This window comes from Hoplias malabaricus, chromosome 2, assembly GCF_029633855.1.
Source record: "Hoplias malabaricus isolate fHopMal1 chromosome 2, fHopMal1.hap1, whole genome shotgun sequence".
NCBI classification, from domain to species: domain Eukaryota; kingdom Metazoa; phylum Chordata; class Actinopteri; order Characiformes; family Erythrinidae; genus Hoplias; species Hoplias malabaricus.
In genome coordinates this window covers 14,837,410-14,854,198 of record NC_089801.1, presented here as the reverse complement: position 1 = coordinate 14,854,198, position 16,789 = coordinate 14,837,410, and the positions used below count along the sequence as shown (strand labels likewise).

General features: G+C 39.2%; 1 protein-coding gene across 1 annotated transcript in view; it reads left to right on the top strand.

The window, feature by feature from the left end:
* Window positions 1–16,789, top strand: part of prss12 (serine protease 12) — a 41,136-nt gene that overhangs the window by 17,887 nt on the left and 6,460 nt on the right. The window contains exons 9-12 of the mRNA XM_066660628.1: window positions 3,594–3,796; window positions 5,941–6,019; window positions 6,308–6,430; window positions 13,290–13,597. Coding sequence (XP_066516725.1) covers window positions 3,594–3,796; window positions 5,941–6,019; window positions 6,308–6,430; window positions 13,290–13,597 — 713 coding nt within the window. The remainder of the gene's footprint in view (window positions 1–3,593; window positions 3,797–5,940; window positions 6,020–6,307; window positions 6,431–13,289; window positions 13,598–16,789) is intronic.

Here is a 16,789-nt window from a genome sequence, read left to right as displayed (position 1 = left end):
TTCTAGTTCTAGAAAGTCAAACTGAGCATTGCCACAAGTTTCAGTTGAAATTCAGGCTCTGTGCTCTGTGATCATTCTGTTTGATGAGGAGAACCAAAGTATGAACAAAGTAAGAACAAAAGTCTGAAATATTTGTATTTAAATGTGGTTTAAAAAAACTAAAAAATCCCTTTTTGAGCAAGAAAACCTGAACTTGCTGGAAGACAGAGAGAAAGATAGAGACAGAGGCAAACAGACAGACAAAAAAGTAAGATACTAAACCCCAGCATGTTATACACTGTTTAATGAGGTATATAAAGGAGAAATCAGATGCTTACAAAATTGGCCAAAATAAGCCAAGACTACTCCTGTTAGCACAGGAACTGAGGCTGAGGTTAAGGTCATAATGCTCAATGCTGTGTGATGGCCAGAGTGGTATAAAGCTTCCCAGCACTGGGCTGCGGAACAGAGGAACTGTGTTCTCTGGAGTGATGGAGCTTCAGAGATTTATCCTTTTCTCAGCTCTTTCTTCAGTCAGTCACATACTCACATAGGCATTTGAGAGGTGCTCCATCTGGAAAGCATAAGGGTGAGAATGTATTGGAGCTTAGCAACAGTGCTCTTTGTCTAGGTTGTGTTTTTATTCCTTTGTGTGTGTGTGTGTGTGTGTGTGTGTGTGTGTGTGTGTGTGTGTGTGTCCATCCTTAAGTTCTAAGACAGGATATAACAAGTCTAGTGTTAAAGTTGGATGTCTTCACATGAGCATGTGTGTGTGGGTGTGTATGCAGTCTTTTACATTAAGTCTCTTTAAGGTGATTCCATAGATCATATTGACTCCAGATGACGCACACAGAGAGAGAGAGAGGGAGGGAGAGAGAGAGGGAGGAGAAAAAAGGAAAATCTGATGTCAATACACTAAAAAATCTTAGTAACACATTTTTTTAAACTCAAAATATTCACACCACTTTTTGAGGAATTTCATCAGTGTTTGTGCTGTAGCCAAAACAAACAAACAGGTAGAATGCCTTCAAATGACCAAGACGACATTTAACTACACTTGAAAATGATAAGATTTGGTTCCTATCTGGTGGACAGGTAAGATTTGATGTGTTTGAATGTAACGTATAATTGTAATTTTAAAATTTCTTCTGCTCTTTTTCCATTTTATGGTAACTGTTATGTAGTTTTAAAAATGACAGTTGTCATTATATTTAACAAAACTAACCTAAAAATTTAGTAGCTTCAAATGGCAAGAGAGAAGTATTTATTGGTCACTGCATTTGTTATGAGCTCCATGAAGGGAAAAGTGCTGCAAAAGCATGTGCATTGATTTGTTCTGTTCTTGGGGATAATATTGTATCCAAAAGAATGTCTGAGTTTGATTTAGATGATTTAAAGAAGGTTATTTCAATATATATATATATATATATATATATATATATATATATATATATATATAATTTGTTTTAATAATATGACAGTTGTCCTACTAAATACTATGCAAAAATGAAAAAGGAGCAGGAGAATATTTGAATTTTAAGTTACAATTATACATTACATTTATCAATTGTATTCATTCATTCATTCATTATCTGTAACCGCTTATCCAATTCAGGGTCGCGGTGGGTCCAGAGCCTACCTGGAATCATTGGGCGCAAGGCAGGAATACACCCTGGAGGGGGCTATTAATTGTATTTCTACACCTAATAGTATACTTAAAGAAAAGGATTGTCCACCTCATTCAGGAGCTGAATCTGTATAGAAATATTCACACACAACTTGGATGCTTGTTACCCACTCTGAGGTATATTTCATCTGGTTTTTGGAGGCTAACACCATTCATGACACAACAGAGTGCAAATGTCTCCCAAGATTCATGTGAGTTGAACTGCGAAAAAAGTGTTTTCCTTCTTTGTGTGTAAAGACCTTAAGGCCAAAACCTTAACAGAGGGATTTTAAGATTTAGTCTGATTAAATTGCTAAAATGTTAAGGAAAGTTTTTCTATTATTTCTTTAAATGAGAACATTTATGGAAAGATTAAACCGTGGCATTGAGTAAAGACTGTGTTGGTGTTAAACTCAGATTACAGCAATGATAAGCTTGGATTCATACACATAGCAATAAGATTTTATCTCTCTCTCTTCCTCACACACACACACACACACACACACACACAGCGTGAAAAACAACTCCACCTAAGAGTCAACCTCGTCTCATCTCTCTCTCTCTGGCTTCTACACACGTTCCTCCTGAGGGGGGTCAGGGAATTCATCATTAACAGGAGTCAAAAGGTCAGGGTATGACACTGTATCTGATGACCTGCTATCATCACTATTACTGTGCGACAGTGTTATTGTTAAGCACTTTCAGTATGTGTGTGTGTGTGTGTGTGTGTGAGTGTGAGATAGTCTAACTAGCTTAGCCTCTATTTGACTGACTTTTGGGAATTATGAGCATATGCTCACAACCCCTATATAGACTGAAGTATAAAATTCACATTGATGAAAGAAACTTGAAGATTGTACGATATGTAAAAATGTTTCCACATGTGCGCTAACATTTTACTTATTATTTCCACTACTTTAAAGGGAATATCTAGGGGATCAAGGGGAACTAATATTTAGTCTGGTTTATTTACGTTCAGAAGCTCTACGTCTTTTATTGTGCTTGAGGGGAAGAAATACAACTGTTTGTATGTGGCTGAAGTTTAATATCTCTATGCTTTATTTACTGTTTGAATTGCCACAGAAACTCATTTGTAACTTGAGTTATTTACTTTGGCAGCAGGTTAGGTTTGTGTTTACTTTCATGCAATTAGCTCCCCTGTGAATTTAGAGTCAGTTCCACCTACAGTAAAAATACCTCAGTATTACCAACCTGTGGATCAGGAATCTCACTTCGTGCTTTTCAAAACAAGGCCTTTAAGATGCACCACTTGCAGAAAAACTGACAGAGCACATAAGACTAGTTCCCCTTTCACACATGCATGGTAATCCAGGAATGTACTGGTGTTTATCCGGAGGAGCTGTCTGTGTGAATGCGACCAGCTTCAACATTTGTCCCAAACCTTACCCAGACTTTATCCTCCTCAAGCCCTGGTAAATGTTCTGGGTAAAGTCTGAGTTAGCGCATGTGAGAACAGCACTGGAAATGTTCCAGACTTTCTCCTGTACACATTGTACAAGTGCGGTGCGCCACGCCTACATCACATGTTTCATCTCCCGCTGCAAGAGCGCACCTGAGGCAGGAAATCTCCTGCTGTGAGCTGCATGTGTTAAGGATCACTCCAGGACTTGTCTACAAATTCTCCGCAGTTCATTTATGAAAGAGGAATAAGATCACCATATGAAAAAGGCCTTAGCATTGAGCCCTGGAGCACTTCAGCTTATTCAGTAGAGCAATGGAGCTGCTCTTGTGACTCATCAAAACTTGACTTGACCTATTGTTCTCAAGGCTGAATGCAATCAAATACTCTCCACAATTGTCCCATATGTAGTTCATAATGTATATTAGGACTGGTTATAACTGATTTAGTTATATGTTACTTCTAGGGTGTCATAATAGGTATTAAAATGCTAACATGTACTGATTTAATTTTCCTCTTGTTTTACAGTGGCTTGGCCAAAGCTCGGGTCATGGGGTATTTCGGCGAGGGGGAGGGGCCTATTCATGTTGACAACGTGAAGTGCACAGGTGGCGAGCGCTCATTGGTTGACTGCATCAAACAGCCGTACGGAACTCATAACTGTCGCCATAGTGAAGATGCAGGGGTCATCTGTAACTATGGGCAACAGGATGACTCCACTGGTGCCACAGGTGAGAAAGCCATTCTCAGGTGTGTGTTTCTGTTCACCTTGTGGCTACTCAAATTTGCACAACCTGCCCGGTTTGGACTGCGCATGCACAGAACTTCAGACATGTAGCTCACAGCAGCAGAGGAGCTTCAACTTCAAACACACAAATTAAACACAAGTTAGCCTGTCTGTCCTTTACAGTTTTAAACCTCTGGAGTTCCTGCCAAGTGTGTTTATTTACAGCTAAGGATATCTGTGTAAATATGTTGAAGTAACTCTTCTGTTTGGACAAATCATTATGAATTTCTCAGAGAAAAATGACTGTGAAAATGGAGGAGAGACAGCGGTAAACCGCGATAACCGCAGTTTCATCCTTGTCCTCTTTATGTCTCTGTACAATTCCATACGTGTTAAAATCAAACGAAGCATGGAGGAAGGTGTCTGGAATTGTTTGTACTACACGAGGGGGCTTTTAACACTTGTTTAAACTTCTTTTAATGAAGCGGGGAGTGCCGAACAACGGTTTAATCTTTCGTCCTACTCAATATGTAAATATGAAGTAACCGGAAACTACGTACACACGCTAGAGGCAGTGCGAAAAATCCGTTGACTCGACGCAAAGCCTACGCCGTTGCTGAATCTCAAACGTCTTCCTCTGCACTACGTTGTACGCAATGTAGTGTAGTGTACGTACTTTTATAAATCTTTAAAGTGCAATATTTAGGGAGTAGGTCGTTGTTTGGGACAGAGAATACATGAGACATACATGAGAGTACATGAGGTACCAGGAATGTAACTAATACAAAGCCGGAACGTGGTATCGCTTCTCGTTGAGTTGTATTTTTCCCGGGGACCTATGTATTTTCCTTCTGTGTTCAAAATTTTTATTCATCCCTCAAGCCCACACCATGTCTGAGGAAATGTCTCGCTGTGAATGTGCTGCTGTCAGCGTCTGTTGCGTGTGTCGAGGAGAAGAGTTAATGTTCCATTCTTCGGTTCTGCACAAACAACGTCCGTCCGAATTCTGACCAATCACAGTCGCGGAGAGGTGCGCCAGGCGCCGACGCAGAAAAACTGGGCTTTAGTCACAGTGGTCTAATAAACACCCGGCTCTCTGTGTTTCTGGTGTTTTATTCCTTATGGTTTTTTCCCTTTTCTTTTATAAATGTCATTTGACGAGTTAGACATTTGCTTCTTACGCTGTTTTCAGTTATTTCCATCTTTAAAATAAATAGCCAGTCTTTTATTTGAATGTTTTGGATTAAAGTTCCATGAATAATGGTATGTACCTTACAGGTATATTGTGGTAACACCCATGAAGGTTATAAATACAAGGATATAATTCTGTATTTCTTTTATACCTCTAGAGAGCAGATCTCATATAACCCACATTAACCATCTAAGAGAGAGGGAGAGGAGAGATTTGAAGGGATGATAAATGAGCAAGAGAAGGTTGACAGGAGGAAACTATTACCTGAGTCAGTCCCTCTCTCTGTTACACACACCACACACAGACACACATACACATGCTGGCGTACGCAGGTGTGTGTTTCATTGGGGAAGATATGGCCACTCCACAGACAAACACATGAGCTCCATTCATAGCTTATTTAAAATATCATTCTAATTTAATAACCAACCAGACCAGGCTGCTTTCCTCATTAACTTCTGTAGACTTCATTCATTCCAAGTGTTTTATTTCTATATTCTCAGTGTATAAGCTGCCCATGCTTGCGTCTTTATTACAGCTTCCATTTTATTCAGAAAACTAGCTTGCAGTTGTTGAAAGCACTCTGCAGGGAAATTTTCCCAAATGGATTCTAGGAGCCATCCACTTTTCTGAGAACAGCAGCAACATATATATCCCTCAGTTATGGCTTGCTGGTATATCCATGTCCTTTCAGACCCATAATGAGTGTTCCCTGAAGTAACAGGGGTCCTGCCTTCTTTATGTTTTTAATCATTTTTAAATAGCTGATATTTTATAAAATCACTGATATTATTTTGACTTTCATTTTTCATGTGAATTTATCTGTAGCTCATTTCCAGATATAGCTCCTGAAAAAACACTATTGGCTATTTTGACTGGAATTAATATACATAGGATATACATATGACTGAGAGTCCAGGCACTGTGAAAAATGTGTGTGTGTGTGTGTGTTGCAGGGGTATCAAGCTCTGTGTGTGGTCTGAGGCCTGCACACACTCGTCAGAAGAGGATCATTGGTGGAGAAAACTCTCTACGGTAAGCTAAGTGTGACAGTTCTAAACACTGAAATGATAAACAGATAAAGGATACCTCAAACAGAGAGAGAGAGAGATTTGACTAATATCAAACATGGCATGTATAGCTGGTAATGTGTTTGTTTATATTTCTGTGTATGAATGAGTAAATATGGTTTTGATGCATTGGGTTTTATGCCACACATCAGCCTCCATCCAAACTCCATCTGTTCTTACAGGAGATATGAGGTTTGTGAGTGTATTGATCTGTTTAAAGGTGTATGTATGTTTTTGTGTGTGTATGTTATAGAGGAGGCTGGCCATGGCAGGCTGCTATTCGTCTGCGTGGGTCTCAAGCAGATGGACGTCTGGTGTGTGGAGCCACTCTGATAAACAGCTGCTGGGTCTTAACATCTGCCCACTGCTTTAAGAGGTATACACACTGTCTCTCTCACACATGCAGACACACACACACACACTTATATAGTCATTGTCTGTAGCTTGTACTACTGTGGCCTTATGGTTTGGGAAGCAGGTTCAATTCCCCTCAACCTGCAGGAAAATTTGGAGGAGTGGGAGGACTGATGAAACAGCACTATCTCCTCCCTCAACATCCATTGCTGAGGTGTCCTTACGCAACCCATAACTGCGATGGCTGCCCACCACTCTTTTTCACTAATATGAATAATATTATAATAATAATATGCAACTACTTTGAAAAGAAGCAGGGTTTGTCAGAAGCAGAAGCAGAGAAAGATTGTGCTAGCCTTCACCCATTCAGCTTGGTAACATTGGTGGCAAAGTCCAGTTGGAGTCTTGGCTGTGGGGTGGAACTGGTAATGACTGAAATTGATGAGGAACCTGTGAAAAATACAAATATTGAACCATGGCTTATATATTTTTCTTTAAAGGCGACGTTCATGATTTTAATTAAAAACATGTTTTTAGACATCAAAGAGACCTCCAAACATTTAAAAGCACAAATCGAGATGAGGATATTGTCTATTCCTGCTCCATAGATGGGTAATGACTAATTGCATTACCAAAAGTGCTACAAATCTAAACAACTCAAGATACAAATGAGTTTCTGTGGTAATTCAATCAGTGAATAAAAACGTAGACAATTTAAACTTCAGCAATGTATAAATAACAAGAGATTCTGAATGTAAACAAACCAGAAGGAACAGCGTTTTCCCCACAATTGTAGATGTCCCCAGTGTCAGTGTACGTTAGCAATGCCACAGTGGTAGGACACAATAGCAGATAAAAAGGCTAAAGGTAGAAGTTGAATTCTCTCACATTAATATGACTGATATTGAATTATTAAAATATGACAGTTTTCTGCCTCAGGATCAGTTCCAGTTCCAGAGGTAGCCTGGCTGGTCCAGTTTTAAAAGGGATTTGTAGATCACTTGGATATGTTTCACTTAAGAGCTATAGGAGTGTTTTGACATAGTCTCTCTCTCACACACACACACAGACACACATTTTTAATGGCACACTCCATCTATCTCTCTCTTAAACAGGCTGTGAATTCACATGCCTATGAGTAATGCATTAGTTAGAGTTAGAGAGAGAGTTCATTCTGCTCTTTGTCAAAGAGCCCTCACCCAAATATGAGCCATGGCATCAGAATGTGTTTAAAGTTCCCAACACCTTTACCACAGCCACACACTCACATTCCCATGCACATTCACTCACTCCACTCAAAACTTAAACAGATTGCACTGACCACTTGGACTTCCAAGTCAATGACCTGGCCGGTGAAACTTCTTATCAATCTTTTGGTCAGAGGATTTGTCCGGAAAAACAAATACTTAAAATATGTGGAAAAAATAATACCAAATATAAAATCTATCATAAATATTTTTCACTTTTTCATTTGGTTTGTTTATTCTGTGAATATACATTTTGAATGTGATCAGGTCAGATTTGCTTGATAAATGTGAAACAGCTCATGAATCTGTCTTGTAACTCACTCCCTCAAACATGTTTAACACACTGAAGATTCTCCACAAGGGAGCGCTGTTACCACTTTTACCAATGACATTTGTTTTGAATTAGTTTCAAAAGAATCGGGGAAATATAATGCAAAAAAAAAATAAAAAATCTTGGTCAGGTCACTGGACAATACGCATGGTCTACTTTCTTGTTTTGTAGACACACACACACACACTCACACTCAAACAGCAATTATTTGTTGCAGTTTGACAGTTGTTTTTGAATCATTTGAGGTGGTTAAGGCTAAGGAGCCTAAAATTAGTCTCTTACTTCCGAGTTTTTAAAGTGCAGCACTACAGAGATGCTTGTGCAGAAATAACCCTCTGACAGCGAGCACACACACACACACACACTTATGCACAGGCTCACAAACAAACACCAAGCTATTTTTATGTCCCAGACCCACTCATGGCTATAGACCAACTACAATTAAATCGTAAGCGTTTTGATTAGGACTATGTTAACAGTCAGGAAAGGTTATTGAAAGGTTATTAGAAAAATCTTATTTTGTAATGGAATACGGGATTTTTGTTGGATGGACATCAGTCATCTACAGCAGCGAACAGTTTATTTGTATTTCTTCAAATAGTAATATTTCGTCTGAGGAAATATAGATATAGTACAGCCTAATTATAGATTTTTAAACATCTAATATTATCTCATTTATTTAAATCCTTTGCAGAGAAGTGTATGTTTAGAAACATTATATAAAACACTGTGAAAAAGTGTTCAGTTTCTGTTTTCAGCTTTTCTGTGATTAAGTGACAAAATATTTGACTGTGATTAATTGAGTTGTTGGTCTTTTTTTGCATCTGGTGACAATTATTGGGGTTCACTTTTCACTCAGCTGAGGTACCTATTCCTGCAGTGAAACTACGCGTGTAGTAATCTGGATTCTGTTTCAACAGGTCAGCATGTTGTTATCACTGAGTGAGGGGAGCTTTAAGAGTCTCTCAAAAACACTGCAGCGCAAAGAGTATCTTAAATAGAGTTAGTTTCATGTTGAACATGAGCTCTAATGTCATTTTGAAGTGCTGTTTCACATTGCAGTTTTTGTCTGTGTTTACATGATGTCCAAGTGTTTTCATATTCAAACATTTTCAAAAAGCACCTTAGAGTAAATTTCATCTTAGTGTAGACCCCAAACACAAACCTGTTAATGCAAACCCCTAATTTCCAGCAGGTGTCTTTCTTGCAGAACCCTATAGCACCTTACGGTAGCAATCAAATTTCCCAAAAGTGCCTTTCTGTAGCACTTTAAAGATTAATGTCAGGTTACAGTAGAAATAATATTTCTAAAATGACCAAAACTCATTGTAGAAATGTCTCATTTCAAATTTCTGTAGCACTCAATTTCCAAAGATTTAGTGCACAAATTTCCTCCAGTAGGAGATCAACATATCAAAGATCAACCACCCACTAAACCGTTTTCTTTATTGTTTTATGACATGCAGCAATGAATTGTTCTGTGGTCTGTTAGGTTGCACTGTCCCAGCCAGTGGAGGCTGTCCTTTAGGGCCTTTGGGGAATGTCGTGCTGAGCCTGTGCTGACCGTGCCAGAAGCAGCTTGGCATTCCTCAGGAGGCAGCGACGTTTCCGGAAAAAACGTCTCACCATGTAACTGGAGCCTGCATCACCCCCCGTCCATGCTTCCGCTGGACAGCGACGATTTCAGCTATTAACAAGCAGGACACACACAGGCTGTAGATAAAAAAACAAATACCCATAGATTACATTTTATGAGCGGAGCATGTTACACACACCAGAGTCAAAAAAGAATTTGTTATTTTAGCCTTCTATTACTTTGTCAGCACAATGTTAGTGAGTTTGTTAGGGTACGTGGAACTGACTCGGTAACTTGTAACTCACCCAATAACTCACAAGGGGATGATATTAAGTACTTTGCATCAAAGACACCACATCTTGGTTCAACAGACCGTTCAAAGTTTTCCAAATGTCTTTCATTTAGTTGTTAAAGTGCATAAAAACAAACCTAGACAAAACAGTCAGAATTTATAGGGAAAGCATAAATATTTTGAACATTTTTGGAAGTAAAATAATAATAATAATAATAATAATAATAATAAAAAAAATATAAAAATATTTTCAATATCTTTCTATAGTTTAACATTTTCTAAAATATTTTCTAACAAACCTTACCCGCAAAAACATTTTTTTGTTGTGTATTTTCAATATAGCAAGGATGGAAAAAAAAGAAATACACACATACATTTATTTATTTATTTATTTATGGTGCAGTTTAACAAGAACAATAATCCTAGCAGATTTGCTTCCAATTTACAAATAATTTCTACAGAAACCATGCTGTTGTCTAGCATGTTTGGAAATGCAGTAATCTCATTAGAGCATAAGAAATAAAACAGTCCAATGAGCCATAACTCAAAGCAAATCCTTCCTCAAGCTCTGACAGGAAGATGACCTAGCCTTTAGTTGGAGATATGTATACAGGTTTGATTTGGAGATGGCATGTTTCTATTTACAGGGGCCATCGAGATTGAGGTAATGAAAGGCCTGTTTGCCTGAGAGGGGCTTCGTCCTTAAGGACTGTCATTTCTGTGATGTCAAGGTGTTTGGTTTCACTGGTAGACATCTCACATGTCTCCGTCTTTGCCAGCTCACTGTCTGTCCAACTTTGGTTGACAGGAACTTCCTGAGGAAGTGATCTGACTCTGTGAGGAGACATGTCTCTCGGGTGATGTACCAGTCACAGAACAGAGTTTCTCGCAGAACTACTTCTACAAGGAATACATTTGACTGACATGAACTCCCTCAACTGAACTGTCCACACAACCTACTTTAGTAAGAAAGTAAGAAAGTAACCCTTCGTCAGCCACAGAGGCAGTCTTTTGGGTGGTGGACCCATTTAAAACTCATTTGTGCCTGGTAAACTTTGTTTGAATGGTTAACAAAACAAATAATGTCTAAAGAAGTCCTGTGGTCAGAAACTGACCAAATTACAAACAGCATGGAGTGTGCCTGGTAAATTATGGAGGACAACAGATGGGTTCCAGATTTTTGCTGTTGTCAGGCTCAATGCATAAAGCTGAAAAGAGTTTATTTTAGAACCTTGGCCTTAACTGGGGTTGCTAACAGAACCATGGATTGTTTAATTCTGGGACACGTTGTGGCAGTGAGAAGGCACAAGGATTATTATCCGCCAAAAGGTTTGTTACCCAAATAACAATCCTATAATTGAATCCGAAAATATGACTCCAAAAAATAACAACTAAGCAGAATATAGGGTAATGAACCACACGATTAAGAATCACCAGAAACTCATGTATATGAATTTTGAAATCCTCTTTTGTTTATTATAAGTCAAATTTCAATTTGCTACTCTAGGAACATGTTCCTATAGTGAGTTTAATAGAGCAGCATGATTGGTTTGTGGGCCTGCCCAGGCTAATCACTGGCCTCTTTTCCATGGCAGGGCCAAACAGTTCTTTGCAGGATTGTAAACATTTGAGGAGAACTTCCACATGAGCATGGATGGCAGGGTATGCTTTAAGACCGTGCTTAGCCTCGTTCCTCCTGTGCAGTTAGGTAACAATGCTAAGCTCTAATGAACTCTACTGGGTTGGTGTAATGCCATAGGGATTTTCTAACATCCCAGCAGTGTTCGTAGCTGCTTCCCACAAACTCAAACAAATGGCCAAACCATAACTAGGCTCATGAGTCTGGACCAGCACAGATTGTGCAACATGGATTCAGCATTGGTTCAGATTCAAGTGGATTTTTAGACCATGAACCATTATCAAACAAAATATCCAAATAGCACCTATGAGTCTCAACACAGAAACATGTACACCCCTGCTCTTCTATACAGGAGGTCCTCGGGTTACGTCAGTCCCGAGTTACGATGTTTCGTGGTTACGACACATCTCCCATTTACTGTATAAAGCCTTGTTTCGACTTAAGTGGTTTTGCGTCGTAAACGTCGTAACGTGAACTTCGTGTGTGGTGCGGCGCGGCGGAAGAATACACGGTTGCGCGGCTCGGGACCGAGGAGGACGGCGTCACCCCAGTCGCATTGTTTTTTTTATTACTGTTTACTGTATTATTTATTTACATTGTATTATTTATTACTGTTTATTACTGTATTATTCCTGCTTCATTTAATTATTAAACGTTTTTTATATGTGTTTTTTGATAATTACTGTGTTAGGATAGGATAAGTGCTTACAGTATGTTATTTAAGTACAGTATTTACATATGTTCCGACTTACACCGAAAATTGGTTTACGACGCGGCGTAGGAATGGATCAACGTCATAAGTCGAGGACCCCTTGTGTGTGTATATATATCGATATATATATATATATATATATATATATATATATATATATATATATATATATATATATATATATATATATATAGTAATACAGTCTCATGTCTGTCTCTAGACTTTGCTCATGTTCAGAAAGCAACTGAAACTGGGCTTCCTTTACTTGGATTTCCCAAAATACTGGGGTATGGTGCTCCTTCTGTGGAAAAAAAATGACACAAACAAATTTCATTAAAGCATATTTATGAAAACTGTGAAACATTAACAGTAATCTACACATAAAACTATTAGGTTTTCAGTTATTAATGAATTCCTTAATAAAGGATTATTTTTTTTGTAGTAATTTGGCATACCATGGGCAGTACGGTGGTGCAGCAGGTAGTGTTGCAGTCACACAGCTCCAGGGACCTGGAGGTCGTGGGTTCCAGTCCCACTCCGGGTGACTTTCTGTGAGGATTTTTTTTGTGTTCTCCCTGTGTCCACGTGGGTTTCTTTTGGGTGCTCCAGTTTCCATAGGTACGAGTGAGAGTGAATGTGTGAGTTTATGTCGCCCTGTGAAGGACTGGTGCCCCCTCGAGGGTGTGTTCCTGCCTTGCACACAATGATTCCAGGGAGCCTTGAGACCTTCCACGACCCTGAACTTGATAAGCAATTACAGGCAATGGATGAATGAATGAATTTGCTCTACCAACTCTTGCTGGTTCACGTACCACCTGTTTTCGAACCAGTGACCTAAAGGATTGAGAAGCAGTTTTGGGACCAAAAGGTTGCTGGTTTGATCCTTAGGACTGACAGTAAAAATGGAGTGGGTTGGACTTAATTTCTCCATCTGTGGATCATTTCCAGTTGTTTTCTCTTTTCACCTTCTCCCTTTTCAAAACATTTTGTTCTTCCTTTCTTTAGTTACACCATATTGGACATTAAAAAAATACTAATATTTTTTTTCTCTCTCTCTCTGTCTCTTTCCCTCCCTCTCTCTCAGACATGGGAACAGTACCAAGATGTATAAGGTGCGAGTTGGAGACTATCACACACTAGTTCCTGAAGAGAATGAGGATGAGTATGGAGTGGACAAAATTGTCTTTCACCCTCATTATCGTCCCCATAGCAATGACTACGATCTGGCTCTAGTGCGTGTTGCTGGGCACAGGGGTCCCGGAGCTCCAGGGGGTCCCATTGGAGAGTGCGTTAAGCAGAGTCGCTCAGTTCTTCCAGTTTGTTTACCCATGCGGAGAGAGAGAGTGCCCAAAGGCTCAGTCAACTGCTTCATCACTGGCTGGGGAGACACAGGTCTGTACACACATGCACTGTATGTCCAAAAGCTTTTAGAAATTGTCCCATCCAACATCCTTTAAAATGAAAGGTATTCATTCCCTTTGCAACAGTAACAGCCTCTGCTCCTCTGTTCTACATGCTAGAACATTGCTTGTTGAGCTTATAATTAGCAAGATTAGGTAACAAATGTTGGATGATTAGTTCTGGATCACCACTCCATCTCCCAAAGATTCACCTGCTCAATAATCCGATGGTGCAGAGCATTATGTGCTTGTAGAAGATGCTTGACACTGAGCACGATGACCTCATATTCATGTGCAGCAGCTCCCGAGCGCACCTTTTTAGAGATACAAAACTTTGTGTGCACACGTGAACGCTTGAATTCCAGCAGATCCTCACAGAAATTTTCCAAAATCTATTGTAAAACCTTCCTAGAAGAGTTCAAGCCGTTGCCACTGCAAATTAAGAACAAATTCCCTGTTGAAGCTCTTCGATCCAGAGCAGGTGCCAAATGTTTCCAAATGTAAATATTACTATACAGTACTTTAGTTTGCCATAGAAATTTAGACTTAACATCTTCTATTATCCTAATTAGGCCTCTCAGCAGTGTTGTGATCAGTATTTGTCCCAGAAATAACCGCAATAAGCAGTATTATTAACCTTTTAAGACCATTTCATGCCACTGATATAATGGTAACATAAGAGCTTCATAACAGAGTTGCACCCTTTTAAAGAGCAATGAATATCCAACAAATATTCAGACATTGGAATTTTGAAAATGTTTAAATACACAAAATATATTACGTGTTAAAAAATATAAAACATACAGCTAGTTTAAAAAATAAAAAGAAATAACTCCAGTATAGAGACAGCATGACTGGCTAAAATATTGGTGATTTTCATTCAAATGTAAACACACGTACGTAAGCACAATGGACAATTTTGAAGTCAGCAGGAACTGAAGAAATGTTTGTAGATTGTAAGATAAGTTCAATAATGTAATTATTGTGAAAGGCCAAGTCATAATATCCAGTCTTCAGCTTAAATTCCTATTTTTTTCCTGTGTGATTACAAGCTTGAAGTATGGACTGAGGAGAAAAGAATGAGCTATGATCCAAAGGCTGAATCTCCTCACTGGAACAGATTACAGACAACCATAACCGCAGATTTAAATCCTGAGCTGGGTTATTTCTGAGTAGGATGATGTTTAATGTCATATTAGTGACAAGTGTGCGGGTGTATGTGGGGACAGTATAAAACCAGGCTGACAGAAGCGAGAGAAGAAGGAACATTGAGCTGGAGTAGCATTTTAAAACTGAAATGTCATACCAAACACTGAGATTATACATTTTGCCTGGTTTCTTGGTTTTCTCTCATCATTCTAATACACTCCTTTCACTCATCCTCCATCTTGAAATCTAGCTTTAGCTTTAATTTTAGTGTTAGCTCATCTGAAGAGGCAGGTTTAGTCATTTTACACAAAAAACGTGTTTCCTTGGCTGTTTTGGAGTAATTATTTTTGTTTTCACATTTAGTTCTTTGGATGCAGCTATATATTTGCCTTACTGAATTTATTTTAGCTTAGCATCAGTTCTATGATACAAACGTTAAGACTACATTGTTATTTCTTGTTGTTGTTTGGTTAAACTAACCCCAAATTGGCCTGAATCCTTGGTATTTCACATCCCTCCTACCATGTCCTTTCTATTTGTCATCCTTGTAGTGCATTTCAAGATGATGTAGCATAAGTGTGTTCAGATTTATATATCCATCTATTGTATCAATACATATTTTTATTAATTAGCACAGCTGCTCCAAATTAATGCCTAACTGGTGCTTAAATAGTGTCTGCTAAGCTCCCTAACTTCCCTTTGCATTGAAGTTGTGTTCACATTAATTAATTGAAGGTTAAACTGAACAATCCAAAAGGATATCTTACAAATAGAGGGAAAAAAAGATTGAGAAAGCTGTATCTGAAAATATTTCAACACTGGAAATATCTAAGATAATTCAACATGATCACTGCACACAGTGAAGGAGTTTCTTTGAATATTCATTCATTCATTCATTCATTATCTGTAAGCGCTTATCCAATTCAGGGTCGCGGTGGGTCCAGAGCCTACCTGGAATCATTGGGCACAAGGTGGGAATACACCCTGGAGGGGGCGCCAGTCCTTCACAGGGCAACACAGACACACACACACACATTCACTCACACCTACGAACACTTTTGAGTCGCCAATCCACCTACCAGCGTGTGTTTTTGGACTGTGGGAGGAAACCGGAGCACCCGGAGGAAACCCACGCGGACACGGGGAGAGTTTCTTTGAATAGAAAGGTATATTTCAGAAACATAACACTCTGGATCTCACAACTCTCCTGTGTCAACCAGCAAGAAACCTGGGCAATTTCGGAGAAATCTAAGGAGAAAACAACACTCAAAACAAGACCCAGATAACAATGAATATTTGGCCCGAATGTGGCCCAAATACGGCACACCTTTTGTTCCCTTATGGCCCACACTGGACCTTCAGTGTTACTGTTTACCCAGGACCTGATTGCCTCAACACAGCCTAAAGCCCACCATACATGGGCCAAATTCATATTTGGCCTCCTCCTGGCTCACACAACACGTGCCGTAACCCAAGTCAAGACAGGCTTATGACAGTTGGCCTATGTCCAGTGCACCAAACATGTACTGTAACCTAAGTCAATGCCCAGCTCATCATAGTTGGCCCACATCTGGCCTATGCACTTGCCAGTGCCGTAAGTGCCAAAAGTGAGACAGATTTGGCCCAAGTGTGTCTGCTATCTGGGGACCACCAATAAATTAAAAAACATGAAGAGGATCAGTTGGGCTAAATAAATGTTTGAAGTCTAACTTCTCAGAGGTAATATTTATTGATGAGTGCCTTGCAACACTAGATGGAACAGATGGATGTGCTAGTGGCTGGGTCGTGAATGGCTGTTCTGCTCCAATGTGACTCTGGTGTCAACAAGAAGGTGGTGGTGTAATGTTCTGGGCCTTTATCAACAATGATGAACTTGTTGGCCCATTTCATAAGCAATATGGAGAAAAAGTGGACTCAGAGGCGTACTGCACTTTCCTGGACCAACAGTTCATGCCATGTTGGAAAGGATGTAGTGCAAGAGTAAGGAAAGCGTTGGCCAACTGTGAAAAGTGATTTTTTTTTTTTGTCACTAAAA